The sequence below is a fragment of the Dama dama genome, chromosome 8, assembly GCF_033118175.1.
Source record: "Dama dama isolate Ldn47 chromosome 8, ASM3311817v1, whole genome shotgun sequence".
NCBI lineage: Eukaryota > Metazoa > Chordata > Mammalia > Artiodactyla > Cervidae > Dama > Dama dama.
Window position 1 is genome coordinate 18,037,687 of NC_083688.1, and position 26,634 is coordinate 18,064,320.

The 26,634-nt window shown below is 42.8% G+C and overlaps 1 protein-coding gene across 1 annotated transcript in view; it reads left to right on the forward strand.

Annotated features, from left to right (window-relative positions):
- Positions 1 to 24,099, forward strand: part of DNER (delta/notch like EGF repeat containing) — a 382,981-nt gene extending 358,882 nt beyond the window's left edge. The window contains exons 11-13 of the mRNA XM_061147964.1: positions 3,384 to 3,515; positions 16,204 to 16,450; positions 23,121 to 24,099. Of these exons, the coding sequence (XP_061003947.1) occupies positions 3,384 to 3,515; positions 16,204 to 16,450; positions 23,121 to 23,232 (491 nt within the window). The 3' untranslated portion in view covers positions 23,233 to 24,099. The remainder of the gene's footprint in view (positions 1 to 3,383; positions 3,516 to 16,203; positions 16,451 to 23,120) is intronic.
- The last annotated feature ends 2,535 nt before the right edge of the window (positions 24,100 to 26,634 follow it).

Consider the following 26,634-nt stretch of genomic DNA (forward strand, 5'->3'; position numbering starts at 1 on the left):
ATACTGGTGCAGGGCGCCATGCCCTCCTCCAGGGCATCTTCCCAACCCAGGGATCTAACCCATGTCTCTTGTGTCTCCTGTATTGGCAGGCGGATTCTTAACCACTAGCACCACCTGGGAAGCCCATTATTTGTAATAAGTCTTCACATACTTTACATAAAACTAATAACAAAGTGCATTATTACTCTGAAGCAAAGAGAGCAGTCATCTTTGAATTTCTCCTGATTGAAATTTTCCTTGAGTGGCTCCATCACCAGAATCACCACATATTCCTCCCCCAAGCATGCAACACTATGAAGACCTCAACTGTAGCCAATTAAGGGATAACAATTCAAGTAGAAATGTTGGCATGTTCATCTGTTAAATAGGCCAGTGGAGTAAATCTAAAGATATTGTTGAACTGTGAACTGCTCTGAGATTCTTCCCAAGTACCTGTGCTGTGGAAATAGCTGCTGTCTATTTGGGCTCCTGACTGGCATGGAGCTTTATCATAAACTAATGCCACTGAACCCCAAGTGTAGCTCTAAGAACACGGTGGTGATGAAAACCAGATTGAGATAGATTTGGGACTATCTCTGGGTCCTGGTTCTTTGGTTCCTGGGTCTTAGAGAGTAGATAAATGTCTATAGAATAAGTTAATCCTATTTTCCCCTGCCATTCTCTATTCCTACCAAGTCCTTCCAAATTAGTGAGTGTCAAGAAGAGATAAATCTGAGGATCTTGGACTTTTCTCAACTATTTTACAGCCACTTGGGGCTCCAAGAGCCAAAACATGCATTAGGGCTGCTCTGGACCTGATCTTGGCATTTATCTCCCCAGGAAAGCTCTGGATCTGAGCAGGACTGGACTGACAATTCTAGGACTGCCCAGAACTTAGGGAATTAGAAAGGTTTGAAACTGATGTTAACCTTCTGGAGCAAGTGGGGCTTTTGAGTTTTGCTAGGCTAGCAACCCAATCCAGTGTTCTCTCATGGAGAATCCCACAGACAGAGGGGCCTGGTGGGTTACAGACCATGGGGTCGTAAAGAGTTGGACAGGACTGATCGACTAACACTTTCACTTTCAGGCTGTGGAAGTAGGGAGAAGTCAGGTCATTTCCGTAGCTATTGCTGCAAAGGTGGCAAAACATCTTATTTCAGAATTTGCAGTATTCAGATAGCCAGGGAAAGAAAGCTATTGTTTAGTAAATACCTCAATCAAGCTTGTCTTGCTAAATGGATGGAAAGCAGTACTGATTGTATATTTGCAGGGCCTTTGATTTCATCCTTTTATTGTTTCTCAGCACGTTCTTGTTTATATGTCTCTTCAACTAGTCTATACCATGTAATGCCATTTGTAATAGTTTAGTCTATGCGCTTTTCCAGTCGGAGTGATTGCCCCATTAATAGCAAGACAACCTTTGAAATAGGTTAGTAAGAGGCAATCAATTTCATGTCTTTCCTATTGACATAAATGACTGTATTTATTGCAGGAAACAAATTCACTTAGACACTGCTGAATTATAATCAACCTAGTAGGACCTGGACATAGTAAATGTTTCATTTGACAGATTTTACTTTAAAAATAGATGCCAGGTGTGAAAAAAGTGTGAAATGAAACAGACACAAACTATTTTTGGTTTGAGATTTTGCCTCTAAAATGGTCTGTGAGCGACACATGGTGGTTTGATAAATGCAAGGTAAACCTATGGCAGATATAAAAGCACTTTAACACTAATTAAATAAGCCTGGAAGCAATTACCCAAATGCATACTGAGACATTGCCTTTGAAGATTGACAAAATATTTGATTTTGCTCCTTTGCTTTAGTTATGACGGTAGCAGTGCTCAGAGTTTTTTTTTTTTTTTTTTTAAATATCATGTTTTTCATTTATCTCAGCAAAGGAGGTATATTTAGGTAGCTTGGGATTGACATGTACACACTGCTATGTTTAAAATGAATAACCAACAGGAGCCTACTATATATATAGCACAAGGAATTCTGTTCAATGTTATGTGTCAGCCTTGATGGGAGGGGAGTTTGGGAAAGAATGGATATATGTATATGTATGGGTGAGTCCCTCTGCTATCCACCTGAAACTGTCACAACATTGTTAATCAGCTATACTTCAATACAAAATAAAACATTTTTTGAGAAAAGATAACAAGAGGTTTCTACAAAAAAAGCTTCGTTTTTCTCATTTTCAAACTTTTAAGTAACTGCCTCAATTTGAAGTATCCTGTATTCAGTTTTGATGTCACCTCTTTTGGAGGTGTACTTATGTAGTGTTGACTCATAGTCTGGCTTTAAATCACACAAAGGCAGCTTCGTATTGCTAACTTCTAATAACAAGGTATTGCTTGTAAGTTGGCCTTTCAACCACAGTGACATCAGCCCATGTTCTGGTTTGTTAGTTTAAATCAGGCTTTCTCTGAGAGGGGCAAGGATGCCCCCAGATGTTGGGAGTAGCAACGAGAGGAGCCCCAGGTCACGATTTTCGTTATGGATGGACCCAAGCAGTGGTGAGCTCCCCTTGGGCACTGTTCCCAGGGAAAATGGGTTAAAGCCTGGGCTCCCCCGAGAGATCACAGCTTTCTTTCCTTAGGTGGGCTTGATGCTATCCCTGAAGCAGATCCCGGGGTTTGGAAAGGAGATTGCATTTGTATTACTGACTCAGGCTAGGCACGCAGCTGCATCCTAGAACTATCCAGAAAATGTCAGATGGCATGCACAGTCAAACACTTGGCTCCAAAAGAAAATCATAAACTGAGTTTTTTAGCTTTCCGGAGCTTCAGAAAAACAAATGAGAAGATTCAGCTGATTCCATCTAAAACAAAATGATTTCTTTAATAAAATCAGGAGCCCAGGTTTGTTTCTCCGATAAACCACGAAAGGATTACTCAGACATGGGAATTCAGCTTCAGATCACGAATTTGATAGATTAAAGGAGACTCTTTTTACCGGCACGATTTCTTTTAAGTTTTACTGGAATAAAGGATGTCTTGTCTGGAATTCTGGGAGACTTCTGCCCTTTATGCAAACAGCTGGTTGGGCTGCAATGCAGGCGAGCATGTGTGCGCAGTCACATCAGTCGTGTCCAACTCTGTGCGGCACTATGAACCGTAGCCCACCAGGCTCTTCTGTCCATGGGATTCTCCAGGCAAAAATACTGGAGTGGGTTGCCCTGCCCTCCTCCAGGGGATCTTCCCAAGCGAGGGATCAAACCCACATCTCTTATATCTCCTGCATTGGCAGGCGGATTCTTTACCACTAGCGCCCCTTGGAAAGTCCATGGAGAGCATGAGCCTAGCCAAAGATCTTTGCTGATCTCACCAGAGAAGTGACGGGGGTCAGAGCCACTGGGGCAGCTAGCTGGCTCACTGCTGCTTTGCTTTATCTCCTTAGGGGAAGAGTGCGACATCGACATCAATGAATGTGACAGTAACCCCTGCCATCACGCCGGCACCTGCCTGGACCAGCCCAATGGTTACACCTGCCACTGCCCACATGGCTGGGTAGGCGCAAACTGTGAAATCCGTGAGTATTCCTGCAGCTCCGCCCCTTTGGTTTTCCGTTCCATTTTCATTCAATGAGCAGAAGAGGCTGACTGTGTCCAGCCAGCCCCACGTCACTCTTAGAAGAGCCAGTGAGGCCCAGAGCGTTACCCTGAGCCCCCTGTGCCTCCCAGGTCCCGATTGAATATTTTTGCTCACTGCTTTCTGCTGCTTCCCCTCCTTTCTGAGCCTGAACCCAGCCTTCCCACCGGGATGAGAATGCGCCGATGTCATCCCGAGTTCACGGCTGCAAGACAGCCAAAAATGTGCTTAAGCAGAGAAGCATTAGAATCTGATCCAAAAAGAGAATCTTTGTGTTGAAAGCATAAATTAAACACACACACACACACACACACACACACACACACACACACACACACACACACAGAACGTAAATTCACTTCGCATTTGTGTCTTCAAGTGTATTAGGTTCCATCAGTTGCCCGGAGAGAAGTCCAGGGAGGAAGGGTATCACACAAAACCTGAAAAACATTTTGAGCTGCTTAGAGCGAGGTGTTCTCTACAGATGGACTCACAGAAGTTCAACAGTGTCAGAATCAGGACTATGTATGTTAATAAGAAAGTCAGGTAGCTACTAGGATGGAGGTGAAAATGAGAACTGCACTGGAATTGGGTTGTTGTTTTGTCAATCGCTAAAAACTCAACTTTGAATGGTGTTTTTCTTCTCATTTAAATTAAGCAGGGCAGTTGAGTTTGCATGTTTCTCCGGGGCCTTCTCGCCTCTTCTTCATCAGGCAGAGAACTCTGCTTTGTGAGTTTGGAAAGAGGCAGCTATGTAGACCTGTTTGTCAGTCTCCCTCGCGGGCTGGCCTGCCTGCTGCCGCTTCTCCTCCAGGTTGCAGTGTTTCCAGAACAGACCCCTCACTGCTGGTCCAGCACGGGCTTGTGTGCTAATTCTTAGTGTGTGTCTGAAGAGGGGTGTGGTCAGCATCCGGAAACCTTTTTATCCACAAATATAGACCATATGCTTCAGCATCAACTTGACCGGTAAAAGTATTTGCATTCCTATCTACTCATTCTTTGTCTCTCATCTTGGCTCGGGGCTTGACAGAGGAAGAAATGAATTCTTTTTAGGACTCCCCCTTCAATCTTTTCAAATACTCATCATCAATCTTTTAGAATACCCATATACAGAATGGTCTTAGGGATGCTTGGTCACAGTAGGTGAGAAACTTTCTGTTGTTGAAGAAAGGGAAGGAGAGATTCCAGTGGTACAAATGCTAAGGGCTATGATTCAATGAAGGATATTAAGACTAAAGTAGGTCAGGGATGATTAAGTCCTGTCTGGTGAGATCTACTGAAAGAAAGGACCCTACATTTGGGCCAACAGGCCCATGGTTCTTGCCCTGGCGGTGGCGCTTCTTGTGTTAGTTGTGCTGAGCCTCAGAGTACTTATTCAGTACTGATAAGTACATAAGTACTTATTCAGAGTACTTATGAAAGTGAGGCCCATTTTCATTCTAAAATTTGGTAATTCTGTGAAATGACAAATTTCATGCCACATGGCAGATCTATGTATAATTTAAAATTTCTAGTTGTGAAAATAAATATATAGGAGAGGAGAGTATGGATAAGAACTCAGAAACACAAAGGATGCCCTTGAGAAGTTTTGAAGTATAATCATATCATTATTTTTAAAAAAATCTAAATTTTACTTCTTTCTGGTGATGATATTATAGGCAAAAGATAAACATGGATGGAATAATCAGGATGAAAGTTGATCTCATGTTCTAGTGACATCATATTCTAGCTCTGTGACCTGGACAAATAATTATATCTCACCCTCATCTTTCTCACTTGTAAAATGGTGATAGAAAAGTTGCTGGGAGGATTAAGATTAAGGATCCTTTGTGCAGATCTCTGCTCTGCAGCAGTAGACACTAAACAGATGCTAATTGCCTTTTCTCTTTCTTTCTATGCTGCTGTAGCTCTTATACCTTGAGCCAGCTGGTGAGGACTTGCCTTTGACAATCATGTTTTCAGAGGATATATGCCCAGGGCAGAGGCCACTCTGAGTGTGTGGATGTGTTGGGCACATCCCAGTACACACTGGCTTCCCTGTTCTCCCAGAATAGCGCTTTCCATTCGATGATCTCACTTGCACCTCTCCATTCAGTCAAAGGTGTTAAAAATAAATGTTATCACAGATAAGGCTCTGTCGGGTCCCAGTGTGGGTTGCTTCCATCCATGACCTGACTGTAAGAAGGGAGAATGAATGTGTAAGATTCGTGATGACACACAGGTGGAGCTGGTGACCAGTGCCAAGATAAATGGACCTGAATCAAAAGAACAGATCTAAGGGCCAGGAATGAAAGGAAAGTTTGGGCCATGAGTAGGCAGAGATGATATGAGTTCTGTAGTCCTCTGTGAGCCATGGGACCCATGGTCTCTGAGTTTCTTTCTAACCTGGAATATCTGTGATTTTCTGAATTGGCTGGGAACCAGGAGGAGGGTGCCTGCAAGATACAAGGTCAGGTTGGTAAATCTCAACAGGAATGCTCAGAAGGAGAACAATGGTTCTGTTAGACTTACAGACAGTCCTGCTGATTGAGAATCAGCCAGTTCTATACACTGAGTCAATCCTAAAGGAAATCAACCCTGAATATTCATTGGAAGGACTGATGCTAAAGCTGAAGTTCCAATACTTTGGCCACTTGATGCAAAGATCCAACTCATTGGAAAAGACCCTGATTCTGGGAAAGGTTGAAGGCAAAAGGAGAAGGCAGCAGAGGATGAGATGGTTGGACAGTATCACCAACTCAATGGAAATGAATTTGAGTAAACTCCAGGAGATAGTGAAGAACAGAGAAGCCTGGAGTGCTGCAGTCCATGGGGTTGCAAAGAGTTGGACACGACTTAGTGACTGAACAACAACAACAATGTATATTGAGCAGTTGAATCTATTCTTAAGCCACTGAATTAATAACATTCTGCGGTTGAGAAGTAGCGGAACAGGTTATCTTGGATGCATGCTTTCAGTGAATAATCCAGGGCCTCCTATTGTCAGGTGTCAAGCATTGTTGTTGGTGTTCAGTCATGCATAGTGCCCAGAATATAAAGGTTAATGAAGCAGCCCTTGTCTTCAGGATCTCATTATCCAAGGGTCGATCCTCATATGTGATGGCAGTTGCTGTATAAGACTTCGCTCAGGCAGCTCCAGGAGCCCAGGCAAGGAGCAAGGTTGGCTGTCTGGGGCTTCCTCTTCCCCGAATGCATGGAATTTAATAATGGTTGGAGAAACCCATCAAACAGTGAGATGAGTAGTCTTTATTGTACAAATAGATTCAGTTCTTTGGTTTTTATATAAACTAGGATTCTTAAAAAAAAAACAAAAACCTGATTTAGGATTAACATATATACACAATATATACACTCCCCTAGTAGCTGAAGAATCTACCTGCCAGTGGAGGAGGTGTGGGTTCAATCCCTGGGTTTCGAAGATCCCCCAGCAAAGGAAATGACAATTCCCTCCAGTATTCTTGCCTGGGAAATCCCATGGACAGAGGAGCCTGTTCACGGTCTGTATACCTAGAACTAGCGCAACATTGAGAATCAACCATACTTCAATAAGAAGTCAAAATAAAATGAATTAATCTTCCTCCCCATCAATACACCTCTCACTTCACTCCCCAAAGGTAACAAGTGTTACCCATTTATTATGGATTCTTTCAGATGATTTTAGTCACTATATAAATCCCATTTTATGGTAGCTCAGATGGTAAAGAGTATGCCTGAAATGCAGAAGACCTGGGTTCGATCCCTGGGTCAGAAAGTTCCCCTGGAGAAGGAAGTGACAACCCACTCCAGTCTTCTTGCCTGGAGAATTCCATGGACAGGGGAGCCTGGTGGGCTACAGTCCATTGGGTTGCAGAGAGTCAGACAGGACTGAGCAACTAACACTTTCACTTTCATACACAGTGTCCAGCATCTTGCATTTATCCTTAATATATCTTGAATGCTTACCCATGTTGACTTAGTACAGATCTTCCTCAATTTTTAACATCACACAATGTTTCAATTTCTTAAATAAGACCCCTGTTGATCAACAAATAACTTATTTTCAGGTTTTTGGTATTAAAAAGAATAGTAGAGTGAAAATTCTTATGTATGCATTTACTTGTGTGAGAATATCAGAATATCAGTAGGAGAAATTCTCAAAAATGGAATAGTCAAATGAAGGGGTCCTCGAATTTTTCACGAGCATTTATTTATAAATTGACTCTTTGCAAATAAAACTTCTCCTCTTGGCAGCAATGGTGTTGGGGTCTGAGGTTGATTTGCAAATCCCACTTAATCCATAATTACTTTATTAAATACTCTGAACACCACTGACCTCTGGGGAGCAATTGTGGCTAGATGTGGTTTGCAACCATCACCATCATCTTTCTTCAGAACTCTTTTCATCTTGCAAAACAGTAACTGCCCATACTTCCTCCCCCAGCCCCTGGCAGTCAACTACCTACCTTCCTTCTTGTTTTCTTCCTTTCTCCCTTTTTTAGTTCCTTCCTTCCGTCACCCATCCCCCACTCCAGCCTCTAGTAACTACCATTCCACTGTGGGTTTTTTTTTTTTCTTTATGTTGCGCATGTAACTGACATCATACAGTATTTATCTTTCCGTGTCTAGTTTGTTTCACTCAGCAGAATGTCCTCCAGTTCATCTTCATGGTTTTAAATGTCAGGGGCATCTTTCCAAAGATGCAAATCTGAACCCTCAGATCCTCCTTCCCACCACTGTTTCCACACCAAGCTGCTATTAAAGTACATTAACGACTAAAGACCAAAGGCCATGCTATAGCCTGTTGGAAGCTGTAGGACTGCCCCTGCACTAAGGGGAGCGGCCCCCCCCTCACTCGGCCACTCTCCGGCTCGCTACCCGGATGCAAGCAGCCACCCTGTCCCCCTTCCAACCCCTCACTCTGCTCGCCACACCTCCCAGGTCTTTGCCTGGGTCAGCCTTCCCTTCTCTCCCTCCATCCCCGGCTAATATGTGCTCCCCCTTAGAGCCCTGCTTGCTGTGGACCCCATCATGAAAGCTCTCCTCATTCCCCAGTTAGATGGCACAGCTTTTGTCTCCTCCCGAGGCACTGTCGCCTTGGTCCCTCAGGGCTTAGCATGCTTGCACTTCCACATCTCCGAAAAGACTAGGGGACCCATGTGCACACTATTCTCTAAGTTTTCCCTTGCTCCTTATCCCAGGCATCTAGTGTGAGACTTAGGACATAGTACATGATGTTGTTGTTCAGTCTTTTAGTTGTGTCTGACTCTTTGTGACCCTATGGATTGCATCATGCCAGGCTTTCCTGTTCTTCACCGTCTCCCGGAGTTTGCTCAAACTCATGACCATTGAGTCAGTGATGCTGTTTAACTATCTCATTGTCTGCCTGCCCCGTCTCCTCTTGCCCTCAATCTTTCCCAGCATCAGGGTCTCTTCCAATGAGCTGGCTCTTTGCATCAGGTGGCTAAAGTATGGGAGCTTCAGCCTCAATTCATACATAGTACATAGTAGTTGCTTACTGATACTTCTTCAGTAATGGGATCACTATGAGGGATTCAAGCGCTGCCTTCTGTTCCCTCCCCTCCTGCCTCTTCTGAAGGTTAACAAGGGTGTTCACTTTTCCCAGTCTCATTGACTGCTTTGGTTGTCAAGCTAACTTTTAGCTACAGAAAACATAAATTTGAAATCCCTCCTCACAGTTATTCTAGGCAATAGATGGTTCCAAAATTCTCTAGCTATCTAAGTGATATCTACCTAAAACACAATTTTACTCGCTTTCAAACTTTTTCAAAGTATGATTGGGGCATAGAGTTGGATTATTGTAATGTTGAATGCTTTGCCTTGGGAAGTAACCGAGATCATTCTGTTTATTTTGAGATTGTACCCAAATACTGCTTTTCGGACTCTTTTGTTGACTATGAGGGCTACAGCATTTCTTCTAAGGGATTCTTGCCCACAGTAGTAGATACAATGGTCATCTGAATTAAATTCACCCATTCCAGTCCATTTTAGTTCATTGTTTTCCTAAGATGTCGATGTTCACTCTTGCCATCTCCTTCTTGTGATTAGTAGCTCAGTCGTGTCTGACTCTTTGCTACCCCATGGACTGCAGCCTACTACGCTCCTCTGTTTGTGGGATTCTCCAGGCCAGAATACTGGAGTGGGCTGCTGTTTCCTTCTCCAGGGCATCTCCTTCTTGACCACATACAATTTACCTTGATTCATGGACCTCACATTCCCGGTTCCCATGCAGTATTGTTCTTTACAATGTCGGACTTCAATTTCACCACCAGATGCATCCACAATTGAGCATTGTTTCCATTTTGGCCCAGACTCTTCATTCCTTCTGGAGCTATTAGTAATTGCCCTCCCCTCTCCCCCAGTAGCATATTGGACACCTTCCAACCTGGGGGGCTCATCTTCTGGTGTCATATCTTTTTGCCTTTTCATACTGTTCATGGAGTTCTTGCAGCAGGAATACTGGAGTGGTTTACCATTCCCTCCTCCAGTGGACCACGTTTTGTTAGAACTCTTCACTGTGGCCCATCCGTCTTGAGTGACCCTGCACGGCATGGCTCATAGCTTCATTGAGTTAGACAAGCCTCTTCGCCATGACAAGGCTGTGATCCATGAAGGGGTTTTAAATACAGAGGTGGACAAATTAAATAATCTGACTAGATTCACCCAGGTAAGTGAAAGAAACACAGATACAGGAGATGTATTTTAGAATTAAATTTACCAATCAATCAAGGTCTCTTTTTGGTGGAGGAGAGATGGTCAGTGGGTCAGCATGGTGGCTGACTGTGTTTTTACCTTGAGCAGAGGCTATGAGTCCAGCCCCAATGTAGCTCCTATTTTAGGACCCATTGAAATCTTAAAGGTGACAGCACTTGAGAAAATAACAAACCTCAAGCAAATTGAGTTTGTGCTGAAATGCAGATGCTCCCTGAGACCCAGGAGTGTGACATTTTCCCTGAATAGCTTGTGTGTGCGTTCCTGGTCATGTAACTGCCCGGGCTGGTGAGGTCAAGCCGTCCAGTGTGTTCTGGTGCATGGATCTTCCCTGATCTCTGCAGTAGCTGACACAGTAAATGATTCCTGCCGCTGGACTCCTGGGATGTGGCGCAGCGATCTGGGAGTGGCAGCTGCAGCCACCTGCTGCTGATATATCCTCTGCCTCGCAGACCAAATGTTGGATTTATTCAGATCCAGCCTGGCTACCAACCGATTACTGTGCAAAGCAGCCATATTCACTTATCAGACAAGTTTCAGATGACAGTTTAAGGTGGAAAGAGCAAGGAGAAAAGGCAGAGGGGGAGAAACAGAGGTTTCAGGAGAAATCTGGAGAAGTTTTTTTCGACAGTCTAAACAGCTTGGAATTCAGAGTTTGGGGAAATAGAACAGATGGTCAGAAATACAAACGGTTTAGACAGCTCATCAGGCCTGGGGCAGTGAGCCCAGCATATAATCTAGCACAGTTGTTTGTTTTTCTGCGAGAGTGGCCCTGTGCAATTGTGCACTGGCTGTGTGTACGCCGTCAGTGTGATGTGAAAGCTATTTTCATGAAGGTGTGCATCAAGAATTCCTGTGGCAGCCATAGCAATCAGATCTGAGCGCTCCACCAAGCTGGAGTAGAAACAGTATTGGATGCCCTTGTGATGATGCTCAGTGAGTGTTATAGCACACTCCATGAGCCCTGGACTCCAGCCTACAACTGAATTTTTCAGAGAATGTTGAAATACTTGGAAATCAAGTGAGTCATGTTCCTTTTCAGCCAGAACGATGACTTGTCTCTCTCCATGTGCACCAGGTATTGCCAAATGAAACGGCTGCCAGTCGGGCTCGAGTCTTGGTTTCACAAAACACCTCCTCTCTTCTATTGCGAGCATTTATTCGCAGTGATTTATGTCCTTTTCTGTCTGCCTGTGTGTGAGTTGGCTCACACAGCATGGTGAATGCACGAACGGGCAGTCTTCTTGCTCCATGGGCTGTGTGAGCTTGGGGCAGGCAGACTCAAATGGCAAAACCAGTCTTCAAGGGCTGTGGTGAAAAACTAGGAGCCAGACGGTCTGGACACAAACTCAGAAGTCACTTCATTCGCCCCAGTCTTCTCAAGCTCTCAGGAACCATGCAGGCTCAGGGCATGGGTCAGTTTCCCATTAGGCTTCTTGGAAAATGGTCTGCACACTCGGATCCTTGTTTGGCTGTTTACTTGTGCTCTTCTGAAGGTTGTAACTTTTCAAGGGAAAGAATAGCTGATTCTGAGACTCCAGTGTCCCTGAAGATGTCCCTGGGATGAGAGTATGAGGATTCAGAGGTCACAAATACTTTCACCTAAAAGAGAACAGTGGAAAGAGGCCTGAGGATTTCACAAGAAGTAAAGTGTAAAGTGAAGTCACTCACTTGTGTCCAACTCTTTGCGACCCCGTGGACTGTAGCCTGACAGGCTCCTCTGTCCATGGGATTTTCCAAGCAAGAATACTAGAGGGGGTTGCCATTCACAGGAAGACAGACCTATTTTCACCCATACCTTGAATCTGATTTCCAGACACCCAGAGTCCTAATGTGGAAGTGATGGCCTGGAGAAGGTGATGGTGGAGGTGGTAGAGTGGGTCAAGTAGAGAAGACAACCCCTTTCCCATGGAAGTTTAGCTTCTGTTTGGTCTTAACCTAGCCCTTTTTCACCTTCGTGACTTCCTTTCAAATCCTGATCACAGTATCTGTATCATTCCATTTGTTTGCAGGTCTGTAAACAGGACATAATTTGACACTGTTGACCTGTACCAGACACAGAGACTATGTCCCATCCATCTACTTTTTTCTTACCCGTCCAGGTTGGTGTTTTTTGAGTGGGCACAGGGCAGTGCTCAGTAATCTTCAGCTCAGAGTGTGCCCTGAGGACACCATCTTCCTCCTCTGTACCCTTCCTTTGTCCGCCACCACCGGGACCACCACCACCCATTACGTGCCTGGCAGTGGACTTTTTCTTCTTTACATGTTTTCTAACTTGTGCTCCCAACATGTCCATAGGGGGTATATGTTATAATTGTTGTCTTATAAATGAAGAAACTGACGCTCAGGGAGGTCAAGCCGGTGTTGCAGGTGGGGACTTTTCCTGGTGGTCCAGTGGTTAAGAATCCACATGCCAATGCTGGAGACATGGGTTCAATCCCTAGTCTGCGAAGATCCCACGTGCCTCAGAGCAATTAATAAGCATGTGAGCCACAACTACCCAGCTGCAGCTCTAGGGCCTGCATGTCACAACTACTGAAGCGCGCACACCCTGGAACCCATGCTCTGCAGCAAGAGAAGCCACTGTAATGAAAAGCCCTCCAATGAGAAGCCCTCACAAGGCAACTAGAGAGTAGTCCCCATTCATTGCAACTAGAGAAAGCCCACATCCAGCAATAAAGACCCAGTGCAACCAAAATAATAAATAAGTAAAAATTTTCAAAAATACTACAACTGCAATGAAAGCAAGGTTAGTGTGATCCCAAAGCTCACACGCCATCCACTAGTTATGCAAGAAGATAATCTCATGGGTGTTTTCTTCAATTGACTTATCACTTATTTTTTATTATAAAGAGACTATATTCTTTTTTTAAAAAAGCTGAAGAAGACTGAGGCATATAAAGAAGGTAAAAATCACATGTAATCATGCTTTTCAGAGATCACTGTTGTTAGCACCCTGCTGTGTGAGGCAGAGGCTAAGAAGTTGGACCTGGAGTTACAGTCAACACTCTCACCCAGGAAGTGGTGTCAGTTTCTCAGCTTTGTCTATAGAAATGGGGAGAAAGAATGATATATTTTCTGGTGGTTGTGCTGATCAAATGAGATGTTTTCAAAAAGCTTAGTGTAGTAAGAAAATAACATAGGTTTATCATTATCATTGCTCCATCCTGAGCTTTTCAGTATATAGATAGACGTTGGAAGCTCATCTGAAACTTCCCTGGTCACTCAGATGGTAAAGCGTCTGCCTATAATGCGGGAGACTCTGATTCAATCCCTGGGTTGGGAAGATCTCCAGGAGAAGGAAATGGCAACCCACTCCAGTATTCTTGCCTGGAAAATCCCATGGACAGAGGAGCCTGGTAGGCTACAGTCCATGGGGTTGCAGAGAGTTGGACACAACTGAGCGACTTCACTTTTGGAAGCTCATATGTGATTGTAGTATACCACTAGGTTCTGTTTGGTAATCTTTTTTTATCCTTTTGCTACTTGATGAGTGGCTCTCCATCTCACCAGGGCTTCTGAGATGGCTCAGCAGTAAAGAATCCATCTGCAGTGCAGGAGACGTGGGTTTGATCCCTGGGTCAGGAAGATCCCTTGGAGAAGGAAATGGCAACCCTCTCCCGTATTTTTGCCCGGGAAATCCCCTGGACAAAGGAGGCAGATGGGCTACAGTCCATGGGGTCACAAAGAGTGAGATACGACTGAGGGACTAAACAACAACAGCAGTAAAATCATCTCACTAAGAGCTGAATATTTCGGTTGTTTCCTATTTTTCCATGTTTATGAATTGTGTTTATGAATTGTGTTGATGGGGTGGAGAGAGAATGTGGGGTTGAGGAACTCTAGCTATATCTGTAATATCTTTTTAAATTTTTTATTTTTTTTAATTATGAAAGTATGATAACACATTTACAGGAGAGTTGGAAAATACAGGACAAGGTTATATATAGTTCCACTATATATTAAAATTATTTTTAAGTAGATAAATTAAGATTTTTAGTTGGAGTTTCAATATCAAACTCTCAAAATTAATAGAATGACTATACAGAGAAGCAGAAGAACATAGTAGGCCTGCAAAGCACTGTGAACCAATTCAACCTAATTAATATTTATACAGTTTTCACACAATGGTAGGATACAAATTCTATTCAGGTTCCCATAGACTGTAAACTGCGTGTGTGCGTGTGTGTGAAATCAACTCAGTCGTGTCCGACTCTCTGCGACCCTATGGGCTGTACCCTGCCAGGCTCCTCTGTCCATGGGATTCTCCAGGCAAGGATACTGGAGTTGGTTGCCATTTCCTCTTCCAGGGGATCTTTCCAACCCAGAGATCAAACCTGGGTCTATTACATCTCCTCCATTGGCAGGCAGGTTCTTTACCACTAGCACCACCTGGGAAGCCCTAGACTATAAACTAGAAGACACTAAAGCATATCCAGAGATAACACAAGGTGCGGAAATGTCATGGTCTAAAGGTATTGAAATCATCCAGAGTCTCTTATCACTATGGATTTATGTTAGAAATCAGTATCAAAAGATATTTGAAAATAACCCACATATTTTTAAGTGCAGTGTGATGTAGAGATCTTCTACTTAGTCATTGAAAGCCTCAATAAAGTTAGACTGAAAAAAAGCACAGAGGGTGATTGCAGAGAAGAAAGCATTTAAATGAAAAATTAGTATCAAAAGGAGAAATTAATATTAAAGATGCTTTAAATAGAATCCCATGTATTTTTGAGGCGAACGTGATAACCACTACACTATGGAAACGGGACAGAATCCCATGTATTTGTAAATTAAATGTCCACTTTTAAATGTTGGGTGTATCTAAGAAGTCATCACAAGGAAAATTAGAAAATATTTGTAATAGAGTAAAAATGAAAAGAGAATTTACCAGAATTTGTTGCATGCAGCTGAAGTTGCTCAGTGGGATTAAATGCAACATGGAGTCTTGAATAAGAGATGAAAACAAATAATGGACACTAGCATAAATTTTGTGGAATTTGAACAAAATCTATATATTAGTTAATAATACTGTATCATTTGTTAATTTCATGTTTTTTTTTTTTTTTAGCAGCATGGTATTTTTTTTATATTCTCAGAATTGGATTAGAAGTTTCAAGCCTCATTCAAAAATTTTTTTAAATCACTAAGATAACAATGTTTTTAGAGTTTCAGCAATTACCAATTTTATTGGTAACATTTCATTTCTTTTTGAAAAAATGTAAACATTTAAAGCAAAGAAGGTAAAATATGAACATATATTAACATTGAGCAGGGAATATATCTTGGTCTGTGCTTATTTTCTGAACTTATTTTCTAGATGTGTGATAGTTGATGATCTAACATTTGAAAACTATGCTTCTGAGATGAACATCTTTGTACACAGGGCTTTTATACATTTATAAGACCATTTTCTCAGCAAAAATTCTGAAAACTGGAATTTCTGGGTCAAAGGATACCCCATGTTGTCCACACAGGGGTTGTGTATCAGTTCACACAGTCCCTATTTCTGCACCCTTGTCTACTGTGGTTATCAAAATTTTAAAATAATATTTGGGAACTGATATAGGACTTGCATAGTTAAAAAAAGTTATGAAGCCAAGCAGTTGGCGAATTCCTTTTTATATTCTTTACCCATTTTTCTATGGCATATTCCTGGTTTTTCTTAAGGATTTGTAAGAGGTCTTTATATATTAAGGATATTAATATATATCCTGTAGCCCACCAGGCTCCTCTGTCCATGGGGTTTCCCAGGCAAGAATACTAGAGTGGGTTGCCATCTGGATTATCCATAGAAAATAATCTTTTGCAGTTTGGACAGCTCTTATATTTTATGTTCCTGGTGTGAGGACGGGGAAGTCTTTCCCCTTCAAAAGGACCCAGCTGATACCCAGACATTTGCTTGTTCTCACCTTCAGACCTCCAGTGGAAGTCCGGGCACATGGCAGAGAGTCTAACCAACATGCCTCGGCACTCTCTCTACATCATCATCGGCGCCCTCTGCGTCGCCTTCATCCTGATGCTCATCATCTTGATTGTGGGGATTTGCCGCATCAGCCGCATTGAGTACCAGGGCTCTGCCCGGCCGGCTTACGAGGAGTTCTACAACTGCCGCAGCATCGATAGCGAGTTCAGCAACGCCATCGCCTCCATCCGGCATGCCAGGTGAGTGGCGGGAGGCAGCAAGCTGGGAACCAGGGTTATATTATGCCCAGGACGTCACATCTGCAAGGGGGATGTCAAAGAAAAAGCTAGATTCAAGGTAGTAATGGGGGACCAGATAATTAGACTGCTTTATAAACAAACCCCTTTAATTTGCTGCTAACTTTCTGTTTTCATTGAATACATTCATTTGTTTAATTTGTGTTTATCTCTGCTATAAACACTTGACTCTTTGTCACCGTGTATGAAACAGGTTTTGATGGTTTCTTTTTGAAATGTGTTTAGCTGTGTTGTTCTTCAAGCAGTGTGACTATAAACGATCACATCTGATATAGTTAAATAAAGTCATGCAGCAGTCATTCTGTTGTTAGAGTTCATATTGTATAAAATAGTGTCTTCTCCTGGGGGAAAGATTCCTGGAGAGACAGGAGTTAGTGTGGTATAGAAATAGCCTGAGTCAGGGTGTCAGACATCTGACATTAAACCCAACTGCTCCATTACTTGATTATAGTTTAGGTAGATGATTCAGCCTTCCACAAATACAGTTCCTTCAACTGTAGGAAGGGAGAACTACCTCCTTAAAGAGTTATGGCAATCAAATTATAAATAGTAAAGGATTGTATAAACAGATAATGCCACATTTACTTCTCCAGTGTATTACAACATGGGAAAAAAATCAACTAATCTAATTTTGTTGATTTTGGTCAGGAATATTTACTATCAAAATGATAGTGATATTGAATGTTAAAAACACCATCTTTTCCTTTAATTGGTAGAACAATCTAAAGCACCTGAATCAGAAAGTCAATGTGCTATAGCAAAAAGAGGGCTGAGTTCGATGCCTTAAGATTGGACCTCCAGGGATCTATTACCTGTATTATCTTTGTTGGGATGTTGTGACCGATATTGTTCAAGGAACAAGCAGATCCAAATTCTGTCTGAATGGAACAGTTCAGAGGGTCAGAAGGTTCAGTTCAGTGCAGTTCAGTCGCTCAGTCGTGTCCGACTGTTTGCGACCCCATGGACTACAGAACGCCGGGCCTCTCTGTCCATCACCAACTCCTGGAGTCAGAAAGTTAGCCTTCTTCAAAAGGAAACCTCCAAACCCAGGGCTCAGGTCTTAGGATGAATACAATGGAAACAAAACCCAGAACCTGGGTTCTGGGGAAAGAGCTGGTGGAAGAGAGAAGTTGGGGGACTTAGAGCATCTGTTCCAAAGCCAAAGACAACTTCTTTGTAGGAGCAGCACCATCCCCATTTCTGTAACTTTGAGAGAGAAAGGAGGATTCAATCCTCCTCCACAGCAGGCTCCACAGATCAGCCTTTGTCATGGACCCCATTTTAGGGGTCAGCAACACAGCTTCCGGGAAACCCTGAGGTGAATCCTTGCAAATCTCTTCTTGTTTAGTTAATCTTTCCTCTTGCACAAAGGGCAATGGGATTTATTACTGTATGTCCAGTGGGTCCTGGCATGTGGTAGACCTCACTAAAATGTAAGGTCTGAAATGAATGGATGATTCTTGATGAGGGGTTGGCACAGGATGTCTTGATCTGTCTGAAATAGATTCTTCCCAGGGCACCAGCTTAGTCAGTGGTACCAGCCTGCAGGAGTATTTAGAGTATCTTGAAATTGTTGGATGAGATGTAAAAAGAAGAGGCTATGGATACTGTGCTCAGTTGCTCGGTCTTATCCAACTCTTTGTGGCCCTATGGATTGTAGTCTGCCAGGCTCCTCTGTCCTTGGAATTTTCCAGGCAAGAATACTGGAGTGGGTAGCCATTTCGTCTCCAGGGGATCCTCCTGACCCAGAGATTGAATGCACATCTCTTGTGTCTCCTGTGTTGGCAGGTGTGTTCTTTACCACCTGGGAAGTCCTAAAAGAAGAGACTAGAAAAAAATCTTTTGTGACTCAGAATTCTTCCCAGAAGGGTTTAGTTCACCCAGAAAGAATCCATGGTTCTATATGGGGATGTATTGGGAGACCCAAGGAAATCAGATTCCCTCCCCGACCCGTCCCCTGAAAGGAATCTCTGGCTAAGGTCCTTTTGTGTCCAAGAGGAAGAGTATTCTATCTCAGCCCTGGGATAAGTTAAGATAGATTCTTCTGGGCTTCCTGCTTGTGCAGCCCACTGGGAAGATATTTAACTGAATACTCTTGGAAGGAAAGGAGAAACTTGAAAGCATTTACAAACCTGGTTCTTATTTGGTACTGATTTTTATCAAAAATATTTGCTGCAGAATTCCTAACCAACAAGCTCCTGGATGCACCAGTGCTGCAGATCAAATCTTTGACGTTATTACAATGCCTTCCCACATGTGTCTGAGAACATTCTCGTCCAAACATTTATTTAGCTATGGCCTGGAGTTCTCCAGAGGCTCTGGTTCCCCAGAGGCTCTACCTGGGTCTCTGGCAGGTTGGCCCTTTTGCTCCCTTTTCCTGGAAACCCTGGAAAGGCACTGACGAAAATAGAGGCCTTTTGGTATTCTGCAGTTCCTAGTTTTGAGCAACAGCCTATAGCTAATGTGTCTATTTCACGGCCTGTCTCCCTGCCACTATGCTGGAGGTGACATTGGCTCGGAATGACTGCAGCTCAGCAGCTGGGCAAGACGAACTCTGTCTGGGTCATTGGTGGCGTTCCCCTTTCCCCCAGGAAGTGTCTGGTGATTCTGACCTCAGCAGTCAGTCTGCTGGTGCCGATGATGGGGTGAGAAGCCATGCCCCACTACTCCACCTTGCCCTAAGACTCATCTGCTCCTCAGCTGCTTTGCTTATGCTCAGGCTGGAAAGACATGCAGGAGGGAAGTCATGACTCTCCAAGTTCTGTATCTGAGGTCACACTCGGAGGCTGACCACCGATTATAGGATGCAAAGCAGAGAGCTGGGAAAGGACAAAGTTGCTCTTTCTCAAAGAGCATCTCCAAATGTGGGCCTTTTTTTTTTTTTTTTTTAATATTTATTGGGCTGCGTGCATGCTAAGTCACTTCAGTCATGTCTGACTCATTGCGACCCTTTGAACTGTAGTGCACCAGGCTCCTCTGTCCATGGGATTCTCCAGGTAAGAACACTGGAGTGGTTTCCATGCCCTCCTTCAGGGGATCTTCCCAGCCCAGGGATCAAACCAGTGTCTCTTACATTTCCTGCATTGGCAAGCAGGTTCTTTACCACTAGCGCCACCTGGGAAGCCCCATTTGGCTGTACTGGGTCTTAACTGTGACATGTGACATCTTTAGTTGGGACACAAAGGATCTAGTTCCCTAACTAGGGATCGAACCTGTATCCCCCTGCATTGGGAGCTCAGAGTCTTTGCCACTGGACGGCCAGAGAAGTCCCTCGATGTGACCTTTTTAAAGCCTACATCCACCTGCTCTTCTCCAAGGTGCTGACTAGCTATTGATTTCCAGGTGAATATGAACTAGAAGAATGTACATACTTTGACTCCTTCGACACTGCTTTTGGTGTCTTTTGTTTCTTTAGTAAAATAAGGTACACAGGACTGGTCACCAACTGTGATGTTTGAGTGTCAGTTACCTTTATACCACACTGCACAACTGCTGTTAGTGCTTCTACAATGGTAACATTGCCAGACACAGTGCTAAATCCTCGGGAGAGAGGACCGTGGGTGATCCTTATAGTCTTCATCAATGGTCTGTAAAACATCTTAGACTTTGTGGGCCCTTTAGTCTCTGTGACCAACTCTGTCTTTGTTCTGTGAAAGTACCAGAGGCATTATGAATGGGCACAACTGTGTTCCAATAAAACTTTATTTTAAAAAATAAGCAGCAGGCTATTATTGGCTTGCAGACTATAGTTTGCTAAGCCTAGGCCTACACTGTAATTTTCTTTGGCTTCTACCTTTTCAAAATTTTTTTTAATAATTAACATGTCTCTTTAGGATAAGGAAAAACAGTGCATCGTTCTTAAAAAAGAACAGTTGCATGAAAACTCCTGCCATAACATAGGCAAGCTCTGACATTGGTTTAATGTCTGACAGTTTAAAATGGAATTCTATAGGCGTTAGCTGATTCCTTAACATCCACCCAGTTCTGAGACACAAAGGAAATATGCCAAGCTGTTAGCATGGGAAATTCAAGTAGGAATGCACATTTGTTTGGCATTCGCCACTGTGATAGGTGTGGGAGACAGAAGGAGAGTCCTATTTCTCTTTACTGTGTTTTATAAGCCATCTTAGCCCCCATATGGTGGACACTGTGCTTTGGGTGGAGGCCTCAGCGTCTCATCTAAGGAATTAGGAGGCTTCTCAGCAGCTCACTAGGTCATAGTGCAAGGAATCCAGTTCCAGTGGTGCTGGGGCATTAGTCGTACTTTAACCAGGTTACCCTTGTACCAGCATTATATTTCGTGACCCCATTAGCACTGATGCACACAGCCGAGCTTCCCATGTAGACCCAAAGCAGTGCCTCCTTGTCCTTCAGTTGACGTGGCCTGTCTGCAAGGATGCATGGCAGCTCTTAACTGCCTTCATGCTCAGTGGGTCCGGAACACTCAACCTCAACCCTGTCTTGTCAGTATCCAGCTCCATGACAATAATTTAAGGTCACAGCCCTTTGAACTATAGCTTGTGGATGAATTGCCTAGCATGGAGGCATTGAACTTTCTAGATTTGGAGGAAACAGATTAATTCTTCAAACTGGACTCACGTAAAAAACAAAAACGGATATTGTAAACCTATATTCAACCTATTAAGTTGCTCAGATGTTTCCTCTTGGCCAATCAGTTGATTCATAGGCAATGTATAATTCACTGACCCTCTTGCTGGAGTCCCAGCAGGAAACCGTCCCATGGCTGCCATGTTTGGATACAGTGAGCTTTACACTGGGATTTCCTGATTTTCAAAATTAATTAGATTAATATCATTAGTGGTATATTGTTACCGATATATTGAGCTATTTTATGAGAAATATCTTGTCAAAATGCTTGCTCCATAAAGTAGCCTCTGAAATGTTCAGACTTGAGAGAAAGTGTTAAGAGCCAATTGGCTTTGACATTGTTGCTCCTTTCCTGTTCTCAGATTGTGCAGACCTCAGTCAATTTAGATAAACACGTCTCAGGCTGGAATCCAACCCACACTTATGCCCACACAACTCCAGACCTTCAGTGAGGCTAACCTTTTAGGCATGATATTCTTGAAGCCTTTTTAATATTGCCTCCAAGAGCTGTGGTTTCTTAGTGGCAAAATGCTTTAACTCTTTTTTAAAAAATATTTATTTTATATTTATTTATTTATTTGGCTGTGTTGTGTCTTCCTTGTGGCACACGGGATCTTCATTGTGGCATGCAAACTCTTAGAGGCAGCATGTGGGATCTAGTTCCCCAGCCAGGGATTGAACCCACATTGGGAGCATGGAATCTTAGCCACTGGACCACCAAGGAAGTCCCCATTTCTCTATTTTTGTACGATGCCCGGTGCCCATCTAGCATGCTTGTGCCTTTGCTCTCCTAAAGGTCAGTAAGTCTTGAGTGAACTGGAATTACAAGATGGATGAGTGTTTAAAAATAAACGATCATATGAAGAATGCGATGTTTTCTCACTTCCCACTTGATTCTACTTCTCATCTCTGTACGTGAGAAGACAGATTTTCCAAGATATAAAAAGAAGAGACAGGAAAGGTGGAGAGATGGGTTTAAAGCCATGGTAAACAAGTCTCAAAAAATCCTTGGGGGCCCATCCTGGCAATCCTCTTAAAATTTGAGATTCCTTTAAAATTTCTTTTTTAATAGACTTCATTGGACTTGAAACGGTTAAAAAAAAATGCTGTTTATAAAAGAGAGGAGGGTTGGTGGGCTAGTGGGGAAGATTGTTTAAATCCCATTGCCCTCCAGGGGCCTTTATGGAAGGTGAGGTCCTGAATGGGGAGAGACCACCCAGAAGTTGAATTGACTTTGTTTTGATAACCACCATTTTCAACACTGGTTTAGAGGGAGGTCCTGAAATTGGATTTTGACACTCTTGGGCTTCTGCACATCGGACCTGCTATCAAGGGGTGTTTGATACACACAAATCTGTTGGGACAATAGCTTTGTGCTCAAAGAAACAATGGCCTGTGTGTCCTTGGGGATTGGGGAGTGATAGGTGGGTGGGATGGGATGGGGGGCCCACACAGATCCTGGACCAACACCTCATTATTGAAAATCATTTCCTCCCTCTCCCTTTCTCCTGGTCTTGGGACCTCAGGTTGCCTCTGAGCCCTCATCAGCCCTCCTGCAAGTCCCAGGGAATAGTCTGCACTGTCAGGAAAGCCCACCCAGCCATTCCACATTCCAGGCATCAGAGTGGATGTAAAATAAACTCACCTCTCGAAACCGCTCTGGGTCTGAGAAGAAAAAGACCAATCGATACATGTTTTCTCAAAACCTATTGAAGAGCCCTCACGCCTGACTGCTTTCCCAAGATTTAACCTACAAGCTTCAATATTAATTTGGACTCTACCTTGTGTGAAATCCATTTTTTGCCTCCCACGCCAAAGGCTAATATTTATACTCAGTATTAAGATCAGGAAGACTTAAATGTCTGTACTTGCTAGAGAGGATATCTTAGAGTATTTTATAGTTCCATTTGATTCTTGAATGTAAGTTATTATCACCATTTACCTTCAATAGGACTCGAGAAGCCATTATTTCTCTAACCAGAGTCCTCTCTCTGTGCAATTTCAGGTTTGGAAAGAAATCCCGACCTGCCATGTATGATGTGACCCCCATCGCCTATGAGGATTACAGCCCTGATGACAAGCCCTTGGTCACACTGATTAAAACAAAAGATTTGTAATCTTTTTGGGGGATTATTTTTCCAAAAGATGGGCTACTACATTCATTTAAATATTTTTAAGAAAAGGAAAAGCTTAAGAAATTTAAGATGTTAGCTGCTCAAAAGTTTTCGGTAGACTATTTAAGAACTAATTTTCTGCAGCTTTTAGTTTGAAAAAAATATTTTAAAAACGGAATTTGTGAAATCCATAGACTACGTTTTCATGTACTTTCTGCTCTCTAAACGGTAGGCTTTGACTAGTGTGTGTACTTTCCACAGTAGATATTCTCATGAACCAGATTGATTTCAGTAGTGGTTACAGAGTAAGTCTAATCAAGGACAAGTTTGTATTTGACGTGTGAGTGCTGACTTTTTGAGTAGAGTTAGGAAACACATGTAGTATGAACTATAATACAGTATACTCATTAACTTAAAAAGAAGTCTGAAATGTTTGTTCTGTGAAAAAGAAACTAGTTAAATGTACTATTCCTAACCCGAATGAAATTAGCCTTTGCCTTATTCTGTGCATGGGTAAGTAACTTATTTCTGCACTGTTTCGTTGAACCTTGCGGAAACTGGAAACATTCTCTTGAGTTTGTTTTTTTTCCTGTCGTTTTCGTAACAGTCATCAAGCTAGGCCTTGAAAACATACATGATGACAGGGTCTAGTGAGGCAAATTGCGATCGAATTGAATCTGTATTTTCCTCTACCAGTCAAGGTTTTTGTATTGTGAGTAAATTAAATTTATGTTGGAGTTGTTCCTTGCTAAGAGGTAGTAAGTGTAAGAGCATACCGATTCCTTCAGTAGTGAGTATATCTCATAGTGAACCTTTATTTATATCCAGGACATTTTTGTGGCTGTATTTGATTGATATGTGCTTCTTCTGATTCTTGCTAATTTCAAAGAATATTGAATAAATGTTATCAAGTCAAGGATGCACTTGTCTCTCTCTCTGTTTTTTAAAACTATAGAAAATATTTGGATTTGATATGGTAAAGAATCCACCTGGAATACAGGAGGCCCCGGGTTCAGTCCCTGGGTCAGGAAGATCCCCTGGAGAAGGGAATGGCAACCCACCCCAGTATTCTTGCCTGGAGAACTCCATGGACAGAGGAACCTGGCTGGCTATAGTTATAGCGTTGCAAAGAGTCGGATACAACTGAGCAACTAATACATATACATCAAACAAAAAAAAATCTTACTTTTTAAATTTCTTTTTTTTTTTTTTTTTTACATTTTAAATAGTCCAAGGAGTACATTTTTGTGGCTGCTGGAGTCATTCCTGGTTCCTTTCAGGAGCCCTTCTGACTTCCTAACTGTCAGTGAACCATCCCTACTGTCTTATGAGGTGAAAAAAATAACACAAATTCTCATCGTAACTCTTGCATCAGAATTTGTCAGTGAAATGTAGCACATATGACTATTGAGGTACATTGAAATCCAGAAACGCTTCTGGACATGATGTGCAGAGAACCTACAGCTTTAAGAAACATCTTAGAAAGGCTGCTCTCCTGTGGGGGTCAAATGAAATCGCCTTAGCAAGCAGCACCTGGGTCCTTAAAACTGGAAGGCAGCTTACAGTCACCCTGTGTTCAATTCCATTTTGCATCTAAATGTGGCACTGAAGTCCCAGGGGCTTTTTAAAAAAAAAACAAAAAAACTGCTTCATCTTCACCTGGGAACTTTTGGTGAGACCTAGAGAAGCCCTGAAATTAGGTGCAAGGGAGGGCTTTAGGCAAAAAGAAGCATTTACGATGCCTTCCCTTCTTTCTCTTCCCTTAGAACATCTGTCCCCAATCCTACAAGTGATATGGCGATATACTCATACTCTGATTATTAAATGGTACAGTGCAATAAGGTAATATTTTTAGTTTGAGTGTTTGGAAGTGACGTAAGAACAAAATGTGAGCAGGGCTGGTTGAGCATCTGTGGAACACTGGCAAGCGTTTTACTTCCGTCTTCCCAGGGTAGACTCGGTTGTGCCGGGCACAGACACCTTCATCCCCAGGAGATGGCCTGGAAACCACCCATCTCCTATGGACTCCCAAGGGCATTGTCAAGTGCTGCCGTGACCTTCATCTGAAGCTGCTTCCCTCACAGTCTCTGAAATAATTCTTAATCTTCCAAATTCTTTTTTTTTTAAACTTTTTTGAAAATTTATTTTTTATTCGGAGGATGATTGCTTTATGCTATCATGTTGGTTTCTGCGGTACAACGAGGTGAATCAGCTGTAAGTATACAAATATCCCCTCCCTCTTGGACCTCCCTCCCACCACCCTCCCCCCCATCCCACCCCTCTAGGTCGTCAGAGAGCAGCAAGCTGAGCTCCGCGTGCTATAAGCAGCTTCACACTAGCTCTGCTCCACACATAGTAGTGCCTGTATGTCAATGCTACCCTCCCTTTCCCCAACTGTGTCCATAAGTTCGTTCTCTAGGTCTGCATCTCTATTCCTGTCCTGCAAATAAGATCATCTGTACCATTTGTCTAGATTTCATATATAGTGTGTTCATCGTTCAGTCGTGTCTGACTCTCTGCAACCCTGTGAACTGTAGCCTGCTAGGCTCCTCCGTCCACGGAATTCTCCAGGCAAGAATATTGGAGTGAGTAGCCAAGCCTTTCTCCAGGGGATCTTCTTGACCCAGGGATTGAAGCTAGGTCTCCTGCATTGCAGGCAGATTCTTTACCATCAGGGAAGTTCCATATGTTGTTAATATATGATACCAAATTCATTAGGTATGATGCCCTTCAAGGACTTGCTTGGAAAACTAAATGGTCTTTTATCAGTGATAATTTGTCTTTTTAAAGCAATTTAACAGAGCCATTTGTTCGGGTTGTAAGCTGACGTGACTGCCTTCTGATGGTCTGTGGCCAACCCCAAACCCATTTAAAGACCTTCACTTACTCATTTGAAGACTCAATAATAATCCCTCTCACTGAGTGCTTGTTCTGTATCATGCAGATGGTGAGTAACAAGGGCTGCACAGAAGGATTCTGGCTCCTGAGTCCACAGCTTGTTTTGAATCATACCTTCATCTAATAAACAAGTACAGAATCACACTTAGAAGGGCCTGGTGAAGGAAAGGTAAACACTGCTCTTCAGCAGTTTATTTGTAGCAGAGTGGATTGGAATCATGCTTCACCTCTTTACTTGCTAACAACTTTGAACACACGACTCTGAGCCTATCCTGTGTTTTTTTTTTTGGAGTTGGGGGAAGATGAACTCTTTTGTTTTTTTGAAAACTTTGTATTTTATTAATGGTGAGTTAGTGATGAAGCAATTTCTTTCTTTATTGGAGTATTTGTCATTGTTGTTTAGTTGCTAAGTCATATCCAACTCTTTCCATTCCCACAGACTGCCAGATGCCTCTGTCCAAGGGATTTCCTAGGCAAAAATACTGGAGTGGATTGCCATATCCTTCT